The sequence below is a fragment of the Scophthalmus maximus genome, chromosome 11 (assembly GCF_022379125.1).
Source record: "Scophthalmus maximus strain ysfricsl-2021 chromosome 11, ASM2237912v1, whole genome shotgun sequence".
In the NCBI taxonomy this organism is placed as follows: domain Eukaryota; kingdom Metazoa; phylum Chordata; class Actinopteri; order Pleuronectiformes; family Scophthalmidae; genus Scophthalmus; species Scophthalmus maximus.
The window spans coordinates 12169445-12189644 of record NC_061525.1 but is presented as its reverse complement, the minus strand read 5'-3'; the positions used below and the strand labels follow the sequence as shown (position 1 = coordinate 12189644).

The following is a 20200-nucleotide window of genomic DNA, read 5'->3' as shown; positions in this document are numbered from 1 at the left end:
CTTACTTATTCTTTTCTAACTGCTTTTTTTTCAGCCATTTTGTCATGTTGATTTTTAAGTTACACTAACTTTCTAATTAGGAAGAAATTTGCTGCTGTGCTAATGAACAACAAACTCCTTCAAGCAGAACAAACAACCTACAAACAAAGCGCCCCACACACAGACACACACACACACACACAAGCACACAAGCACCCGCACACACACAGTCTCTCACCAGGACACCAGCCCATCTGTTTGCTTAAGAAATCTTGCTTTCCTCCAGCACTTCTTAAAAAGACGCGCGTGCACACACACGCACGCACACACACAAATAGGAATGCAGACATGACATCATGTTTTTCTGTGCTGGGTCTCTGCAAAGTGCGTGGGCAGGGTTGTGCAGGTAGTCTGTGTGTCTCAGTGTGATTACTACACTGTGAGAGCCACAGACTGAGAAACCTGCAGAGCAGAATGTCACGGTGTGTATGTTTGTGCCTCGTCTGTCACTCAGAACTTGGGGTGGTCTAAAGGCATCTTTTTTCCACATCTCTGCACTCATCCCCTCTTCTTTGCCACCACCACCACCCATATTCTTACACCATCCTTCTCCTCTCATTGTTTATCTACTGCTCTTTTTTTTTTGTGCAGCTCTACCTTTTGTTTGGCTGACATGCCCCGTGAGCATTGTTTAATTCTCCCCTTCGCTCCCTTGGGAGAGGGGAAGGGGTGAGGAGAGGGAGGACAAAGGCAGAAGCACTTCATTAATCAATCAACCGCCTTTGAAAATTTACCTAATTAATGGCTAATTACAGATCTGGGCACAGTGCCAGCTGGCATCCCGACCACCTCCACCAGTACGACCCCTGCGGTCCCCCAGATGACACTAGAAGTAAACACCCCTCCCTCCTTCCCTCCTTTGCTCTCTTCTTTATTACTCTACCCATCCATGCATCCCCTCGCCCATTGTTTTTTTGGTTCTGTGCAGAAACAACAAATCACAGCTGACATCTCACACGAGACAGCCGATAACTCAAAGATGTCTAGATCTCTCGCCACCTGCCTCATTCTCATGTTGCACCATATGGTCGTCAGTTGGATTTTCTTGATGCGCTCTTACCGGAGAAATATCGGTGGTCATCCCAGGGTCCTGCTGCTGGCTCTCCGAAGGCACCGTCTCACCCTGATGATGGCTCGTCAGGCTCTCGTCTTGCCCCTGCCAGCTCCCTCTGCGGGACATTCTTGCACGCCAGGCACGCTGGATCCTGGGACCAACAGGAGACATATCAGTGAATTTACTTTCCTTTCCTACATGTATTTCTTGGCTCTTCTCAAACAAATAGAAAAATTGCAACATGTTGAGTTAACTCTAAAAGCCCTTTTGGTTTTTTTCATTCAAATCCATCTATGTTCCTGACCTCCCCCCACACATCCCACATATCTCACCCCTATTCTCAACCTCCACAGACTGCTTTCTGTCTCTCACTTCCAACCTTTCTTTCATCCCTGCATTCACCCCAAAGCCAGGGTTGAGTGTAGGATCAATTACCCGATGGAGGAACACATTCACCTCCAGTGGAGCAGAGAGACAGCTGAGCCAAATGGAACAAATTGAATTAAGCCATAACTCCTAGCTCCAAAACCAATACCTATCCCCCTCTTCCTTCCTCGACTTCTATTCTCTCTCTGATTCTTCTATCTCTCCATTCCTGTTCCTCTGCGAGTCCATCCTTTTTTTTTTTCCTATCCGTTTTCTACTTTCTACACCCCAATCATCGGGTCATCATCACCTATAAAACCGTGGTTCCATGTTGACGTAAAAGGACTTTAGGTGACCGTCTATGAGAGATTGTGCTCTTTGAACCTGCCTCCACAACCTAATCAGAAGTAAGATTGAATTAAAGCCAAACGTTTATTGATCTCACCCCAGAGAAATACATTTCATGCACTTTTGAGGTCAAATGGGTGACAATCACTGTAAAACTGATGCAAGATAAAGAAAATAAACATGTTTGAAAAAATAAACAATGATAGAGCTAAATAAAGGAGCCACAGATGATACTCACACAATAGCCTTGCTCTCCCGGCGCTGTTGTTGTTCCCGGCGATGTGGGCTATGATGATCCCCCTCCTCGCTCCTACAAGGACGGCTTCTATTGGGACATCGGAAACGACAAAGGAAACTCACTCTCTGTTTGCAACTCACCCTGTATGCTGCAGATCAATGGATTTATATTTGACACACTCCTGTGTGGTGGGTTACCTCTCCGCCTTGGGAAGCGCTGGCCCTCCACTATGGTTGCAGTAGCGATGATACCTCTTCACCTCTTCCTGTGCAGTGAAAAGCACCAATATGGTTTTGAGTTATCCATGCCAAGGAAATGATACAAGAGGATATGTGCTGCGATAAGAAGCATCTACAGCATTTTGTGTATGTGTAACTACTCCTCCGCCCACGCATAGCGTCTGTCTGGCATAGCTGCGTAACTGGGCCATAACAGAGAGAACTGCTCTGTTTATGTTATCTGTTTATTAACCTAATGAGTGGCAGCATGTCTGGGTCTGTTAACAGGGGCAGCAATAATTATAATCACAGAGGAGCAGGGGGAAAAAACAACAACTGGTGTGTCATTGCTGGTGCATATAATAGCATGCGTGTGCTCTGCCGCTGCCAACCATTCAGACGTGGGCTGCAGGCCAGGGGGGGAGGCCCATCTTAGGCATATCTTGGGCCACTGGCATGGAGCTCAATGGAACTAGGTAGACGGATGTGCTCGCAAAGCGGCTCCACTCCATCTCTCGTATTCTACCAGCTCTTTGTTAGCCAGCAGGGTGCATGCCGTGAGTGTCTGTTCATGTGTGCGCCCATGTGCTTGTGACTCCATCGAGGGTGCAAGTACACATTCAGCTCACAGCTCAGTACGATACGGACACTAATGACTATATGCATGTGATGAGGATAAGAAGACCCTCGTTGTGATCAACCAAGAGAGTTTTCAACTGATGCTGTTGTGTTTATTCTAGGGCACACAGCTTCACTATTGGTGTCTGTCACTGGTCTCGCCACTCTCATCATCATCATCCATTCCAGCTGCAGCAGACTTCTGCATTTAGCAGCTAAAAAGTCCATGTATTCCCTCAAGAGTTGTTGGAGGCCAAAGTAGAGCTAAATAGAGAGTAAATATTGGATTCATATTCACAGGTTCCCCATATACAGCTTTATAAGTTGATATTATGTCAATGTTAAGTTCATAGTTTCTTTTGCTGCCCCCAAGTGGCCAAAAATGTTAAAACTTCAACTGATCCAGGCTCAAGCATAAAATATGCCAAAAAAAAAATTATATATACTGGATGAGAATTTGTATCCATAAAATGAGGGGGAAACGTTTGAAGTTTGCTGGAATTGTATTTCCCAACTCCTCCAGTCCCCCAAAAACCCAAATTCAATCATCACACACACTGACTAACATGTTGTTAAACCATGAGCTTCTTAACATTTTCAGTTGACATCTCACGAGTACTCAAGAATAATTTAAGTCTGTTGAAATGTACTTGCACCTTCTGGAATTTAATGCATACAAAAGAATTGGCTATAGCAGCCTATATACAGCGTGGCTATGCATCGCCCATTTTGTATTTGAGTTTTGTATTTAACTATTCAAGATTGTATCACTTGCTTGACACACAGCACCTCATGTCGGTCATTTTAAAGCGAGTATGTTTTGTGTGTTTACAGCCAACTGTAAAGTCATGGCTCTCTGGACCGAATAAAATGCTCTAAAGTTATACGAGAGCAAAAGAAATACCAAGGTGCCAGTAAACCTGCAGCTGATGACACATCACTTGTAGCCGGGGTATTAACAGAAACCTCTCCTCCTTGGCATGTAAGCAGCTTAATTGCATTATTATCAAAGTAATGGCAATCAATGCAGTGATAAGCGAGGGAATGTGAGGTAATAAGACAGTAATAAGAATCATGTCATTGAAAAATGAGACAAAGGTGAAAAAGAGGAAGAAAACGGCTGCACATCGCAGAATGTGGGCTTTCCTTTAATTGATGAGTTATTAAAATCATAATTTCTGAGAGACCTAGTTCTATCACAGTGACTGATGGTAGGCGTGGCTGGATGTCCGTGCACGCACGCACGCACACACCCACGCACACACGCACGCACAGACTAAATCTAATTCCCTGCAGCGTGTGAGAGATGGTCAACTCTTTGTGCCCTTCAGACTGTGTGGTCTCTCATTTCGATTAACTATCACACAAATATAAGAACACGGAAATGGACACACGCCACAATGCAGGAAGAAAGCAGACGTGCCTGCATGTGCACATACTTGACAGACGCATCCACAAGTAGACAAACACACATGCATTTTCACCACTCTCCTTGTGAGCACTGCAATGACTTCATTTCATTGTGGACAGCAGTAAAAACGAATCCTAACCTCAACCTGGACCTCAGAAGTGAGGTTTTGCCTCATTAGAACCAGGCTCTGGTCCCCATGAGGACTACAGGTCATGACAAGGTCGATGTTTATACTGGAGAAGGACTCAAAGAGGTAGCAAAAATGTGTACACACGCACACCAATCTGATCTCAGAGGATTTGATTGCAGCACACCGATGTGTTCAAAGATCTGCATCAGACTACTGGATGTTGAGCTGCAGCTCGACTTGCCGATCAGCCCGGGGAAATGTCCAATCAGGAGAAGGGCCTACAAGCGGACATTGCTTGTTAATCGCAAACATCGGAAATCAATTTACATGCGCAGTGCGTGCAAGGAGTAATATGGAAGTCAACATTTACTCTTTGGCCTGCGTCCCTGAGTAAAAAAAGAGTCCACTGAGAGATGGAGGTGTTACTGATGTGTTTGTGCGATTACATTTGAAATGCTTTTTTTTTTTTTACAGGTATGGCGTAAAACAAATACTTGCTACTGAAGGGAATGGGAAAGTCTATGTTGCTTGATTGTGCTCGAACCTTTGAGGAGGGTGGAAGGTCACAAAGGCAAGAAGAGAGATAAAGCAAAAAGACACTTATTGTTGGAGTCAAAATGGTAAACTTCCATTGAGTAAGAAACTGCAGTGAGAGAGGAGTTTCATACTGATCAGATAATAAGTGTGTAGAGACGTACACATTCACACAGTAACCAGGGCACACAGCCGTCATTACCAGGCTGGAGCAGGCACTGCAAACTGACCTGTAAGGCCCTTATAAAGGAGCACACATACAGATGTGAGGTTAATTTCATATCAATAATGAAGCAGCAGCTGGAACAAATACATGCTTGGGATCTCTGCTTGATGAATAATAAGAGATTCAATTACTCACTATCATTAAGAGTAAATGTATTTCCTGTTGTTGATTCCAGCTGCCTGATCCATCACAACCATACCGATCAATACATGCTACATACAATATGAGTTCATGAGATGAAGTGATGATAGCGCAGAGAAGAATGTTGAACATCGCAAATCTGGAAATGTGCGATGAGGGACACAAGAGGATATCAATAAGGAAGAGGAGGAGGAGGGCACAAAGTTATCCTCAAATGGAAAAGGAGAAGACGACGTCCTGAGAAGTGTAGAGGTGGGTGAGGTGCGAGAGTGAGAAAATGATCATACAGTCTATCAAAATGCAAAACGGAGCACTTGAGAGTATAGTCCCCCTGCTACTATTAACCAGTAGAGAGCTGCGCTGATTAACATATGGTGAGGAAGGGAGAGAGAGCATGTTCACACACGCACACACACATATATATATATATACCCAACGTCGGTGAGGGAGCTGCTTTCAGTGATCAAAGACTAGGCTCACTCATTTAGACCAAACCAGCCTTCCAAGACATGGTAATAGGAATGGATGGAAGTAACGGGAAAACTGACAGGAGAGTGTGTATGAGGGACTTGTGTATGAGGGGCTTGTGTGTGTGTGTGTGTGTGTGTGTGTGTGTGTGTGTGTGTGTGTGTGTGTGTGTGTGTGTGTGTGTGTGTGTGTGTGTGTGTGTGTGCGCACGCGCGCCCAGGCGCCTTGTGTACATGTAGGAGTAATCGTAAATTTAAATAAATGCATTTTATTTTCTGTGCACACACACACACTGTACATTTCCCGTCATGTGGCCGTGGCGGCCTGAGAGACAGCTATCTGTCAGTGCGCCGGGCTCATCTCGCTCCTGCGAAGGTTATTATGACTCAATCGCATTTGAGTGAGCTAGCGCAAACAGCACCCAGCAGAGCTCTGTCCCAACCGGGGGAGAGGCGATAATGCACTTCTGAAATATGACACCCTTCCCTGGCACGGCACTCCCACTACATCCTTCTTTATATTAGGAGAACTCTGCGTGTCTGATTCCCACAGTTTGTGTTGATGAACTGACGACGCCCTGCTTCGCAGGGTCTGAACGACACCAGCGCACATAAATGTTGGATTTTCTACTCCCGTTGAGCACAAACACCAGTTCAATAAAGAAGGCCACATACAAGGATGTTTTTCCTGTTCCTGTTTCATGTTTATTTGATCAAGGCTTTAATTTGGGCTTCATGCATGATATTGCTGAAGGATTTCAGAATTCCTGCTGCAAGTGCTGTGTCAACAATATCACCTGTGCTGTATATTTCATGCTTAACCCCCCTTAAACATGCCCCCCACCCCCTCTCCCTTTGCATGGTGTTTAAATGAGCTTTGCGTGGCCGTAAAAATTCTGCTGTCCCATTGATTACCGAGTAATAGTTGGATAGATTAATGGGTTTCTCAGGGGGTTGATGCCTCGGCAATGATTCTGAATCACTCACACAGACACGGAGCAAGTGCAGCAGCCTCCATGTCCAATGCCCTGCATTTCTTTCTCCACTCATATTTCACACACCAATTACTGGTTAGTCCTTCATGAAGCTTCTCCGTGTCTTCCTCACCCATCTGACAAGAACCTCCTCTGACACGGCGAGTGCACGTAGATCAATTTGGAAAATGTCATTTTTGAAAAGCGATAATGAAATTCAGGTTCAAACAGATAAGAATAACAACAGAGGTCAAAATGAGAAAGTTTAGGGTAACATGCAATGAGTATATGTGTGTGTGTGTGTGTGTGTGTGTGTGTGTGTGTGTGTGTGTGTGTGTGTGTGTGGGGGTGGGGGTGGGGGTCGCTGCAGCATTATAATTTACTGTATTGCAGGTTCGAAAGCTGTGATGGAACAGTGCTTTCAGAGCTCATGCGCTCAATATCCCCTGCTGCCGATAATGCGCAACACTACATCACTGGCATTAAATATTCACAAGCTCAATACAACCAGGTGAACTCTTGCACCTACATTCACACAAGCACATGAAGGAAACACTTCTGTAAAGATAAGCAAAACTGATTGACATTATGAAGTCAGTTACAACAACCACTGTGGTCAAACCACCGGTTTATTTGTTCCCCCTGCACATGAGCTCTGGTCTCAACTCGAAGAGGAGGAGGGGGAGGAAGAGGAGAGCATAGCTTCTCTGTTACAGTTCAGCTTTAACTATTCCCCTGCTGAAAATGAAGTCATTTACAGAGGGGGGGTATCAATACGTAGTATTAATGAGACCTTTTCAGCTGCTGCCATGACAAAAATCTTACAGTGGCCTGGAGACAATATTAAAAAGCAATTTCCCCAAACAAACTGAATTTAGCAAATTGTGCCATTTGAATGGGTGAATAATGTAAAAGCAAATATTAAAGGAAGTTCATGTTACTATGTGGAGAGAGGGGAACATATTTACTGTATCCTTACAGCAGCACTGTCCATGGTTCTGATACATGTCTGATGGAAGCCGTCTGTGGGATAGTTGCCTAATATTGTCACACTGTTATTAAAATGCACGTTTGTATGGATTAAGGTTTGTTTTTTTTCTTCCTCTCGGACTGTGACTGGGATAAGTGTCAATTCCCTGCTCCACAAAAATAGATAAATCAATATACATTATATTATTAAAAGAATTGTAAAGATCATAAAGTGAATTGCATCATTGCCGAGCATTTACCTCTGAGGAGACACCATCATCTACTGGCAACATATTCCCAGAGAGGGAGGACACTCCAGTTTACTCTTATGACCTTTCCTCTGATAGACTGTCTGTCTGTTCCGGATGAATCTTACCTGGTTGTTAATGCACAGAGCGAGGTGTTTCCTCTCCCGAGCCACAGTCAGACTCCCGCTGCGCAGCCTCGCCTCCTCTCCCTGGTAAATGCTTCTGGAAGGACACCGCGAAAGTTAAGACGCGCACACACACACACACACACACACACACACATGCAAACACCAAACATCAAATCTGTCTGAATCTCTCTGAGCGCGCGAACAGCCTGTCCTCAGCAGCAGCAGCAGCAGCGAGTGCCATTACGCAGGATTTGTATCGGTCCCCAGCGCCTGTGGAAGCGGCTCCATGCACGAGTCACACATCCATGGATCCCCATCCACACGCACTGTCGCCTCGCGCGTTGCGACGGAGGGGAGTCGGCGGACGTGGCACTGACCTGTGCGAGCCGGTCCTCAGCATGACGAGCTCTTCCCGCGCGGTCGGACAGAGACGAAGTGAACACTTCGGGTCGGGCGCAGCCGGAGAGAGAGCAGACTTGGAAGAATCCCCGCAGCCAATGGGATGCTGCGCGTGTGCGCACCCTCCGCGCGCGCGTGTCCACGGTGTCATTTAACTTGGCGGTGGGCTTTTTATTTTTTTGTATTTTTTTATCTTGCTCTCTGGGGAAGGACAATCGCATACTACAGTATCTCTGCCTATTGTGTCAGGCTTTTTGAAATGATTCACACAGTGTGTGCCAATGTATTTGCTCATGGCCCAGATATGGCGTTGTAATGGTTTACATTACACAGGTGTGGGGTGGGAACAAGAGGGACGCACAAGTTGAACAAACACCTGCATTTGGCTCCCCCCCCCCCCCCCTTTTTTTTTTTTCAACAAGCACGTCACCTCTTCACATCAGTTGGGCAGCAGGCCACAGGCAAGTGAGGAGTCAGGAGAACTCGTCCATTTGTCAGATAATCACGGTTTAACTTGTGTTTTATTATCAAGTTACTAAACCATCCCTCTTGAATGGAGGACTTCAAGATCTGTCCAGTGACCAACTACTACAAAAGGATCCTGCTGCCGGTGTCCTACAGCCTGGTGTTCCTGCTGGGCCTGGCCCTGAACGGGGCCCTGCTGTGGTCCGTGTGCGGTCGCACTCGTCGCTGGAGCAGCACGGTCGTCTACATGACCAACCTCGCGGCGGCGGATCTCCTCTACGTGCTGGCCCTGCCGCCCCTCGTCATCAGCAACGCCCGCGGCGACCTGTGGCCCTTCGGCGACGTCATCTGCAAAACAGTCAGGTTCTTCTTCTACGTCAACCTGCACTGCAGCATGATGTTCCTCGCCTGCGTCAGCGTGCACCGCTTCCTCGGAGTGTGCTTCCCCATCGCCGCCGTGCGCCTCAGGACCCGGCGGCTCGCCCTCTTCGCGTCTGGCTCGGTGTGGGTCCTGGCCACCGCGGAGATTCTGCCCACGCTGGTCTTTGCGCACACGGGCGTGATCAACAACATGACCGTGTGCTTTGAGATGACCAACCCGGCGCGGTTTGGCGCGTACTTCCCCTACGGCCTGTTTCTGGCCATCGTGGGGTTTCTGATCCCGTTCCTCGTGGTGGTCACCTGCTACTGCGCCATGATGAAGGTGCTGTATTGCGGGGCCGCGGGCGCCGTCTCCGGAGCCAGGACGGCCCGCGTGCGCAACAAGTCGCTGAACACCATCATGGTCGTGTTCCTCGTGTTCGTGCTGTGCTTCGTGCCCTACCACGTCGCTCGCACCGTCTACCTGTTCGTGCGGGTGTACATGCCCGGAGACTGCGGTCTGCTGAACGTGGTCATGATCTCCTACAAGGTCTGGAAGCCCGTGGTCAGTTTCAACTGTTGCGCAAATCCTCTCCTGTACTTCTGGGGCTCCTACCGGCGCCGGCACACGCTCCGGGCCTGGCCGTGCAGGAGGAGGAGGAGGAGGGTGCAGCCCAGCGTGGGTCTGGTGGAGGTGGGCTGCGCGCACGGGTCCGGAGGGTAGACGACCTCCACCAGAGGACGCAGTCCGCACAGTGACTTCCACCATGAGTGGCGGGCGGCAGTAATGACAAGGACATGTGCCAGCATTGTCAACAGGTTGGGTTTATCAACTCTTTATTATTTGAGATATAAAAATATGTATTTGGCAATACAGCGGCCCCCTGACTCTTGAGGCATGCTTTTTGAACACTGTCATTCATTATAGTGACTTACTGGAGCCTATCGAACCCGGAGGAGCATCAAACGCAAGGTACTGATTGCAAATGATGAGATTGCCAAGCAGCGATTCTGTGGCCAGAAGTGCTATTAAACATTTGTGGGAATTGGTGCCCTCTGTCGTTTCAAGAGGCTCTAAAGCCGCATCCAGGCACCACAAAGCCACAAACCAATGTTATGACAACTCCCTGTGGTTTCCATAGAAAGGCACAACACCTCAAGTGTGGGGCGAACGGAAAAATATTCACCAATAATCTATGCTGATGAAGTTAAAAAAGCAAACCACCAGGCGTCCATCGTCATATCTGGAACAGAACGTTGTATATTTAATGTAAAAGTGCTACAACAGCTTGTTTAAAAGAAAGAAAAAAAAAAAGAGACAGTGTGTATGAGCATCCTTTTTGTGTGTGTGTGTGTGTGTGTGTGTGTGTGTGTGCATACTTGTCTGGAGCCCCAGTGCTCCAGTGCAGGAGGAGCAGGCAGACGAATGAAGGGCATCATTTCAGAACACTCCTGCGGGCAAGCGATGACAGATGGGTAGAGCAGTGGTCTGGGATCTGAGAGCAGAGGACACAAGACAGCTTGAGTAAAGAGGAATGAGAGACCACAGGTTTAGTTTTAGTAGCAGAGTTACTGGTGTTTAATTGGTGGTGCTGTAGCAGAACCAATCCTCCGGGCCTCCTCGACAGATGTCAAGATTAGAAGCTGGAGTAAAAAAATAAATATTTTAATGGTCTTATCAAAAGGTGTGTGTGTGTGTGTGTGTGTGTGTGTGTGTGTGTGTGTGTGTGCGCATACCTGTGCTGCGAGCCTGGAGAGGTACCGGTTGCGTAGGCCACAGGGAGACATGGGTGCAAATCTAGCAAGATCACCCTCTGTCAATTTACCGGGCCGCTTTTTAATCCTGCAGGAATAAAAATGTGGCCATCTTCATCATCTCTAGTACCCGAAGACTAACATGAGCACAATTATGTAAATTTACCAACAGGATTAATCACCCGCAGCCTGTCGCTAAAGGGCGAGAACGTAAATTATTACCACAGAAAAAAGAAAAAAAAATACTGTAGAAAGTCGTCGAAAAACAGAAGAATCCAATGCTTTCAAAAATGTGTCTTTAATCAGATGTAGTGAACAATCTTGTATCAAATGTGATTTGGTTCTACAAAAAAATACTTATTTTAAGTGGCTTTTCCGGCAATGTCACTGTCATCAATTGTTTAATACATCTTTAACTCAATTTACATTGAGAAACAGATCAGCAACAGTTAACACTTGTATTTTCCATTGAATTAGGTCACTGCTGTCATAAGATCAAACTAGTGCAAATGAGAGACCGATCATTTTAATGTGCAATCCAGACATTTTAACTTTACGCTACTGACCGTTGTTGTGCATTTGTCGGCGGTTTTGTTTAGAATTCGACTGGCACTCAATTGCCCAACTGAGGTAGTGAACGTTAATCCACAGTCTGCGACCCCGACATCATCCCAGGGAGACATGTCCACATTACTGAACCGGAAGAGGGTCAGCAGAGTGCATGAGCATTTAGTTGCACCATTCAAAAGAAGCAAGCAACAATTTGGGGGCTTGATAAATGATCAAAACATATTCTACAAAACATAAGTTATGTGCAGAACTGTTGCTTTATGAGGTCACATTAATAAGACGGTTGGAACTGTGCACACCATTAAAGGAATAAATGCACTCATATTTTTTTTTTTCTTGTTTCATTTTCCTTTCATTATAGTAATGTATCATTTGATGATATGAGAAACAAAACGGTTTTATAAACACCCAAAACAAGAGAAGAGCAGAATTTAAGAATTAAAAGAAGTGAGCAATGGTAAAAATTTAGAAACTAAAGAGCTATGCTCTTTCAGAGATTATCCACCATAAAGGGCCAGTGACGCATATGATTAAAATTGAATATGAACTCAGAGGAGCCGAGTAAAAAAGATTTTGTTTGGGTTACCGGGGAATGCTGACAAATGATATGTACATAAATGAACTGCTGAGTTGTCTGTAATAAGGCAAGTAACCCATTTCTAAAAACAAATTAAAAAAAAAATTAAGAATCATGCCTATTTACAAATAAAAGAAGTGAATTAATATAGGAACCCTATATTAAGAGTTGCATTAGAATGTGTAAAAATGAAGCGCCATTTATCTGCAATACTGCTTTCCACAGTATACGAGTCTGATCTCCCGCTGATCAACTGACGTTAACGTCTTCAAACATTTTTAAACATAAAGCATCTTAATTTTCTTCCGTAACTTCCGGCTGAAGTTGAAAACAGAGTCAGTGGAGAGTGAGAGGTAGAGATAAAGTCAGTGTGAGGAGTCACTGTGGGTGTCTTGATGGGGATGAAATCGGCTATTAAAACAGGATTGTGTAATATCCAGGGCCAGACAGTCAGTTCAGGTGGGAAGAGCCACAGATGACAGCACTGGGCGGAGTCAGTAGCTCAGTCCTGCCCCGTGGCAGTTGATTGACAGCTTTGGGGTGGACAGTGCAGCCTGCTGACTCTGAAGCTCAGGACCATGTGTGATCCCCTCAACATCATCATCTGGAAAATATCAATTACAGCACGGACCGGAAAATATTAGTCAGTCATATATATAACAATATATTATAGACGAGATATATAAAGTGAGAGATGAGTAGATGTAGAGATAGACAGAAACAGAAGTGTGGTTTGTTAATATGTTCCAGAGACGAGACAAACCAACCACAGGTGGTGGTGTGCAGCCAGTATATATGATTATGACAGCTGTAACCTAGATAAATGACCCCATTTCGGGACCACCATTTCCTCCATGAATAGTCATGTTTTTTCTGCTCATAAATAATGCTCTGTATGAGTACCTTGCAATTATTAAAGAAGACAAGTAAAGCCTTTATACAAAGAAAAGTAAAATCAATTGTGGCTTGTTTTTAGTCCCAAAATTACAGTACATATAGCACTGAAAACATAAAGTAGGCCATTAGGTTTGCTGTAACAAACACTCAAGAATGAATGAAAACCAATCAACCAACACGGCAGTGATAATGTGAATTACTAAATCGCCATCACCTGAACCTTGTAAACTGTTTAAAAGTATGCAATATTAAGCACGAGTCTGCAATTGCTCATGTGAGTCATGAGTTTGGAAGATGAGATCAAAGAACAAATCCGTAAAAATGGAATTTGAGAGTCACTTAACGAGGAAAAGATTGAAATTGACTGCAACTACATATAACATTTATTGCCAATTTCAGTAGATTTGGATTAAAATGACTGCAGCAGGTTCAGCTGAGGACACATCCTGTGAATTAGCACAGAAGCTCCTGCAGAGGATCCTAACCCAAGTATGTGCCCCTTGATTATATGAGTGGGTTGTTTATTAAGTTTCTGAGATTCTTGTTTAATTCTTGGGTAAGTGGGTGGAACAGTAGTGGTGGAGGGTGAAGGGTCAAAGCTACTCACTCTGCATCTGAAGTGGCCTCTTTCTGAAGTTTGGCTCTGGCTGAAGCCGACAGGTTCAAATCTCCTCCTGGAGAAAGAGAGGAAGGAGGCGTTCTTAACAGAGGCAAAATTCAGGTGAAGAATTAGTGAAAACGTGAGAAGAAGAGGAGTGACGGAGGGGAAGAAGTGGAAGAGTCTTAAGGCCTCAGTCTTCCCTTACCTCTGACATAATCCACAAAGTACAGCATCACCGCTGCCACCAGTGCAACTGGGAAAAAAAGAGCCAGGAAAAGCGATGTGAAAAATCACTGACAATGTCCCTCTCAAATGTCTATCAGGAGTTTGAAAGACTCCAATCTCATAAGCACACAAAACAAGACAGAAAATACTGACCGCAAATGCAGGCGCAGAAAAACACTTCCAAAACCAGGTATCCTTTGTTGTCTAGGATGGCTCCTGCTGCCATGGCAATGAGAGCAAGTCCCAGGTTCTGGATCGACTGCATGCTGGTGTACGAAGGCACAAGATGTTAAGACAAATGTCAATGAAACAAACAAAACTAATAATATTTATGATGCAAGTTATTGCGGGTACATACAAGCCATAGGCCGTCCCCAGCTGATGTTCAGGCACCACAAAGGCCACCATTGGCCACAGTGCACAGGCCAGTAATGAGTAGGAGACACCAAGAAGGGACTGGAAAAAACAAGAGAGCAAACACATCCTCTCACATTACTTTACATGTTCCCAGGATTTCAACTGAATCCCCTTGTTAAGATATGACTTAGCTTGTATATTGTATGATAACATGCTATTAACATCGTTAAACATCTGTCGTGGAACTTGAGAAATGGCCTATTAGACGCAATGAGGTCTGAAATGAACACACCATTTTCAAGCATGTATTGCTATATTATTTCATTTTTAACAGTTTGGTTTTTTAAACATTTTAGATTTTTTTTTTCTCACTGAGGCTTGCAGCATTAAAAAGGAATCTTTTAATTTCTTGAAATGAAAACTTCTACAGTCCGTACCAACTTAGACTTGAGGTTGGACTCAAAGTTGCCACCAATTAGGCTTCTGCACATAAAATTTCATGTTTGCAATTACAAGTTACAATTCATTTTAAGCTTCAAGAACATTGTATCCACAACATCTGTGACTTGTCATTTATCCATCGACCTTGTACAACATAAACCTTACAGGCCGACAATCCCAGCAAGTATACTGGCTGACATCAAAATTCATTCATTGAACTCCCATATGGGTGTTTATGACTGTACAAGATAAAAAAATTGTTGAGAGAAGAGTAGAAAAGGTTGTCAGGGGCATTACCATGGCGATCCATGGGTTCCAGAAGGTGAAGGCCAGCATCATGTGAGCGGCGAGTGTGGTGACCACGGCGGTGATTACCCACACCACGTTCCTCCCAACCTTATCAACCATAAAGCCCAGGACTGGAGATGCAGGGGCTGAGATGATGTAGACAATGCTGGGACAGAGAATAGCATGAAGGGTGTATTGAACATACAGTATATCCTTTTATGGAAAATGTCATTCTAAAAAAACCTGATGAAGGACATATACGCTGCTACTTAAAAAATTGAGACTGAAGCTGCTTTCAGACATGCACTGAAGTCCGAACATTTTCCTCAACTTTTCCGGAGCGGGCTGTGATATTTCCAGAAAATGTACGAAAGAGTCCACGTCTGAACACAGTTTCACACTGTTGACTACTGTATTTCAAATATGTCTGATCCTTTTTACAATAACCTCATAAATGTGTAATGCAGCTCTTAGGCACGGCCCTTCGTGCTTCTTGCCTCGATGACTATGTCGCTTTGGAAAAAAAGCCTCAGAAAAATTAATGTTATGTAATGCAGAGTTGTTTGCTTTACTTGGTTTCCAGCTTTCAGGTGCCTGAACTTTTCTCAGCAAATTCCACTGGAAATATAATTTGGCCAATGCTCCACTGGAATAAGTACCGCAGAGGTAGTGCAAGATAAATCAGCAACAGCCGACTATAATACTTAAGGTCTCAACAGCCTATCACACCTGATCGGAGTTACCTGTTGACAGCTCTGGCTTCAGCCGGGGAAAAGTTGAATTTTTCAATGAAGAACAGCCTGTAAATGAAAAAAGAAAGAAAAGAAAAACAGTACAGTGGGCTGCTTAGCCTTTATGCTGGTATGACCTCAAGGGGAGGAGAAATCCACCGACTGCACCAGCTAGCCCTCGCTCTTTCATTCAGTATATTGTTTTCTACCACATTAGCATAACAACTATTTACTCTGTAAGCACTGACCCTCTGTGGAAAAGAAACATGACAGTTGCTAAGTGATTTGAGTTTGCCTTTCAGTGATGGAAATACAGGCTGCGATAATTTCAATTGGTTTCTTTCATTGTAAACCCATTTGTCAAACCTCTTTACATTTCGGACTCCCTCTGCCTCCGCTTGTGGTTGGATGACAACGCAGCATTGTGAGGTTGCACTGTTGAATCTTTCCTGAGACATGCATTGTTCTTATCGACTGGAGGAGCCCTATTGAATTCATTCCACACAATCAAACCACATTATCTTTTTGTTTAGGAGGGGATGGTCATTACACACACACACACACACACACACATGAAGTTCCTGTCTTACAGGATGGCATCTTTTAATCTATTCTGATGGAATAGTTTGCAGAAAGAGAGATAATCCCGCTGGTAATTGGTATCAATGGACGCCACCATGTTATTCTGTCAAAAGCATCAACCTTTGAATGATGTCAGCTCTAATGCCGCAGTTAAAAAAAAAAAATTTCATTCATCAAACTACAATCAATGACACAATGCCAAACTGACAATATAATTTTAGAATGTATTTGCACTGTATCACACTGACATAAGTATTAAGACACTCAAAAACTTAGCCCGGGTTTGTTCCATTTCTCTTTATCATCTTTGAGATGTTTCTACACCTTCATCCGAGTCCAATTTAATTCACTGTACGAGATTTCACTGTACGAAAAGATACACACCTGTCTATGGTCTCACAGCTGACAATGCATATCAAACCAAAACCCAAGCCATGAGGTCGAGAGCTCAGGGGCAGGATTGTGTCGAGACAACCCTCGACACAGGATTGTCTTTATTAAACAAGTAATATAAAGACACGTGGGAGACCACAGCAGGAAAGTATGTGCTGGGTGCGTGCGTGTGATAATGTGTGAAAGAGAGATGGCACGAATGCAGTACTCACTGTCCCAGTCCAATAAAGGGGAAAATTGCAACATAGTAGCCGACACAAATGAGGAAGATGAGCCACAGGGGGAGGGGGAAATCTTTCACGTCTGTCAGCTTGATCACCTCACCTAATATGTAAGATAAACACATACAGATTAACTTGAGACCATTATTTCCTTTTAACAACTGTAAAAACCAACAGACTGATACTGTCAATCAAAAGAAGCTGTGGGATCTAAACATACCACATGTCGAATTGAACTGTCCCCAACACATCACAAGAGAGAAAAAGCTGTCAGCCACTGTCTCCCCAGAATGACGATTTTAAGTAGATAACTAAATTAAACAAACTCTGTTGTGGGCCACACTGATTGTGGGACGCACTCTGGTTGATTGGATTGGTTTTTGGTCAAAGAGGAAGATTAAAAATAAATTAAAATCTTAGAATACATTACCTGTTTTGCCTTCTTCCTTTTGGAGGATTTTCTCTGCTCTTTTGTCGAGGAATCCCAACACCAGGGCACAGATTAGTGAAAACAGGCAGGTTACAGAGGCTAAGGAAAGAAAAACAGAAATTAAAACAGAAATACAAGTGGAGAGAAAGATTAAAGAAGTAAGGAAATGTAGTTTTCAGTCATATTTTGTTGACAAGATTATACAGAAATTCAAACTTTGAGAAAAATAATAAAAGAAAACCCACAACTGCAAGGTGGAAGCACTTTTCGCTTAACTCAGACGTAGATGTAGAAAAATTACAAGAAAAGACACTTCTCCCAACGCTGAGTCATTTGTAGCAGCCATCAGCACTTTTACTTCTCTATACCACGTCTCTCTGCCTCTGTTGGCTCTGTTGTGTTATCTGAGATCATGAGTTACAGTATCTCTAGGACACACAGAGCTCAGCACACATGTAACCAGAAACTCAATGTTTAAGAATCCAAGTCCCAGCTAAACCCCGGGAGTATAATATTTACCAATCATGAGTGATGCGCCGAGTGTGGTATGTCCCGGAGAGCCGACAAGGTCCGCCACCTTGCTGTACACCCAGCCCATAATGTTCATGTTCACTGTGCTGCCCTTGAGACAAATGGAGAGTAGTGTGAATGGACTTAAAATCACTGTATCAATGACACGTACTGTATTTTGTTAAGCTGGTTAATTCACCATGGTTACAGTAAGAAAAAGAAAAACATGGATAACTTAATGTTCCGTTGGCAGAGTCCTTACCAGTCGAGCCATGCTCAGCTGAAGGCCGAACACCAGGTTAAGCTCCTTTCCTTTGAACCAGTTGACTGCATAGGTGTTCTGGGCCACAGCCAGTGACTCTCCTCCAATACTATGGAGCAAAGAAAACAGGGAGGGGAAGCTGGTGAGCTACGTGAAAGTACAAGAGCAACACGAGCCTTAGATTTTAACATCCTTGTACGTTGGAAAGACTGTGACCACATAAAAACACACAGGGCTCAGGTTTAAGTACTCGATGCAGGTTCAGAAGAAAAGTTAAGCATGTGTGGCAAGACTACAAAATATGTTTTTTAGTTTTTTTTACCCAAACACAAAACGTCCCACTTCCATCAACCAAAAATGGTTTAGCAAAGCTCCAGAAGCGAATATTACCTGCGTAGAAATGGGAGAAGAAAAACAATTAATTGCCATCCAATCTATGTATGCATTTATTCCGGTTATTACATTATCTCTAGAATATCTTTACACATCCAGATTTAGAGTAAACCTACCTGTCCAACACAGACAAAGAGGGAGAAGATGATGGTCCCCAGTCTAAAAAAAGAGAGGAAAAAAAACGGAAAGATGACACCGACCAAGATGACAAGCGAAAGAGATTCACCATCACTCCTCTTTCACTTTCGCTTATGGTGGAGATTCACCACTGTGACACCTGCTGCACTTTTGTACCTGATGCCAAAGACCCTGTCGAGCAGGAAGCCTCCGAAGAAGCAGAGGACCACATTGGGCCACGAGTACCAGGCATACAGCTGCATGAACTTTGCGGTGTTGAGGTTCAGATCCTGGGACATTCGGGGAGGAAACACGTCAGACTCAAGTTGATGACTGCAGCTGTGTCAGTTTGAAGTTCTACCGATCAAATCTAGATGTAAAACACAGCGTGTACAGTCTAGAGCCTGAAGTCATGTAGTGGAATAGGGTGATTTGACTAGTTGGGCAGTTGCAGCCCTGAAAACAGACGTCTTATCTGTCGTTCAGGTAAAAAAATAAGAAAATAGTAATAATAACTAAATGGGTCTCAGGCAGATATTAATATGAATTGCTGCATTCGTGGCAATGCTCTGGTGTACAACTTTCAAGGATGAATTACCTGGAGGACTTGAGTTTGAAGAGCAGCCGGGTTGTCATAACAGAAGTAACTTCCTGGAACAAATTAAATAAATGAATATCAAGAATGCACAACGCATTTCTTAAAAGTTAAATGAGCCCATAGGGGAGAGAACACTACGTCATTTCTAGACGCCACGTAGAACTAATTCAGTTAAAAGTTAAATCCCCCACAGTGACGCGTCGACGCGCAGCAGGAAGTGAGGGCTGTCTGCTGCTCACCGAATCCCAGGAAGCACATAAACACGAGGACGACCACCCGGTGCAGAAGGTGGCCGGGGTCGCAGATGGCAGACATGGGTCTGCCGGGTCCCCTGGCCGCCTGTCCATCGGCGAGCGGGTCCTCGTGCTCCTCGCCCAACAGGCTCCGGCGCTCCCCGTAGTCCGCCGCCATGTCCGCTTGTTTGGGATGTGGAGGGAAGCGGGCAAGACGTGGGCGGCGGGTCATGTGACGCGCCAGGCGGGTCACGTGGCGCCATGCCGCGTTCGCGTAACATCGACAGCGTGGGAATGTTTTTAACGCAATCTTATTCCGGTTTTCGGCGCATTCATTCATCCAATAGCTACATTTTTTATTAATTCATTTAAATTTAGTTTTGTCTTTTTAAGTCAATTTCCACAACTTCTGCTTTGATTGCAATTTAGATATTTATTAAAAGCTTTAGCAGGGCCAAGCAAATAGCTCAATTAAATGAAGATGCGAAGATTATAAAACACTTACATTTAATTAACTAATAATACTAAACAGAAATAGGTGACGCGATTCGTAGATAACTTATCAATTTGGGGAGAGAGGGAGAGGGTTCAGTCATCTGGCCAGAGCGACAGTGAAAGTGAACTTTTTCTCAGTTTGCTGCTATGAATTACAATTTAAACCATGTATGAACACACACTGACGAACT

General features: G+C 44.4%; 3 protein-coding genes across 3 annotated transcripts in view; 1 reads left to right on the top strand and 2 right to left on the bottom strand.

Annotated features, from left to right (window-relative positions):
- schip1 (schwannomin interacting protein 1) overlaps positions 1-8629 on the bottom strand; it is a 171473-nt gene extending 162844 nt beyond the window's left edge. The window contains exons 1-5 of the mRNA XM_035622150.2: positions 8487-8629; positions 8110-8203; positions 2243-2310; positions 2046-2132; positions 1100-1244 (exon numbers count right to left, since the gene is read on the bottom strand). Of these exons, the coding sequence (XP_035478043.2) occupies positions 1100-1244; positions 2046-2132; positions 2243-2310; positions 8110-8203; positions 8487-8509 (417 nt within the window). The 5' untranslated portion in view covers positions 8510-8629. The remainder of the gene's footprint in view (positions 1-1099; positions 1245-2045; positions 2133-2242; positions 2311-8109; positions 8204-8486) is intronic.
- A 292-nt stretch (positions 8630-8921) lies between these two features.
- On the top strand, positions 8922-11035 carry LOC118298943 (P2Y purinoceptor 3-like). Its single transcript, XM_035622162.2, has one exon. It carries the CDS (start codon positions 9062-9064, stop codon positions 10055-10057), a length of 996 nt encoding a protein of 331 aa, XP_035478055.1. The 5' UTR covers positions 8922-9061; the 3' UTR covers positions 10058-11035.
- A 332-nt stretch (positions 11036-11367) lies between these two features.
- Positions 11368-19737, bottom strand: mfsd1 (major facilitator superfamily domain containing 1). The gene is made up of 16 exons (XM_035622155.2): positions 19521-19737; positions 19282-19334; positions 18861-18973; positions 18683-18725; positions 18496-18563; positions 18174-18282; positions 17921-18023; positions 17402-17500; positions 16963-17074; positions 15788-15844; positions 15054-15210; positions 14317-14414; positions 14112-14224; positions 13939-13986; positions 13740-13806; positions 11368-12839 (listed from the first exon to the last, which is right to left on the bottom strand). The coding sequence occupies exons 1-16, from the start codon at positions 19690-19692 to the stop codon at positions 12836-12838; spliced, it is 1416 nt and encodes a 471-aa protein (XP_035478048.1). The 5' UTR covers positions 19693-19737; the 3' UTR covers positions 11368-12835.
- Positions 19738-20200: the final 463 nt, after the last annotated feature.

Excerpts from the sequence above, each read along its gene's own strand:
- LOC118298943 (XM_035622162.2), top strand. The coding sequence starts at position 9,062 with ATGGAGGACTTCAAGATCTGTCCAGTGACCAACTACTACAAAAGGATC.
- mfsd1 (XM_035622155.2), bottom strand. The coding sequence starts at position 19,692 with ATGGCGGCGGACTACGGGGAGCGCCGGAGCCTGTTGGGCGAGGAGCAC. Across the intron at positions 18,024-18,173 it reads AGCTGAGCATGGCTCGACTG|GGCAGCACAGTGAACATGAA; the intron begins GTAAGGACTCTG and ends ATTTGTCTCAAG. Across the intron at positions 17,075-17,401 it reads AAAGGAAGAAGGCAAAACAG|GTGAGGTGATCAAGCTGACA; the intron begins GTAATGTATTCT and ends CTTACATATTAG.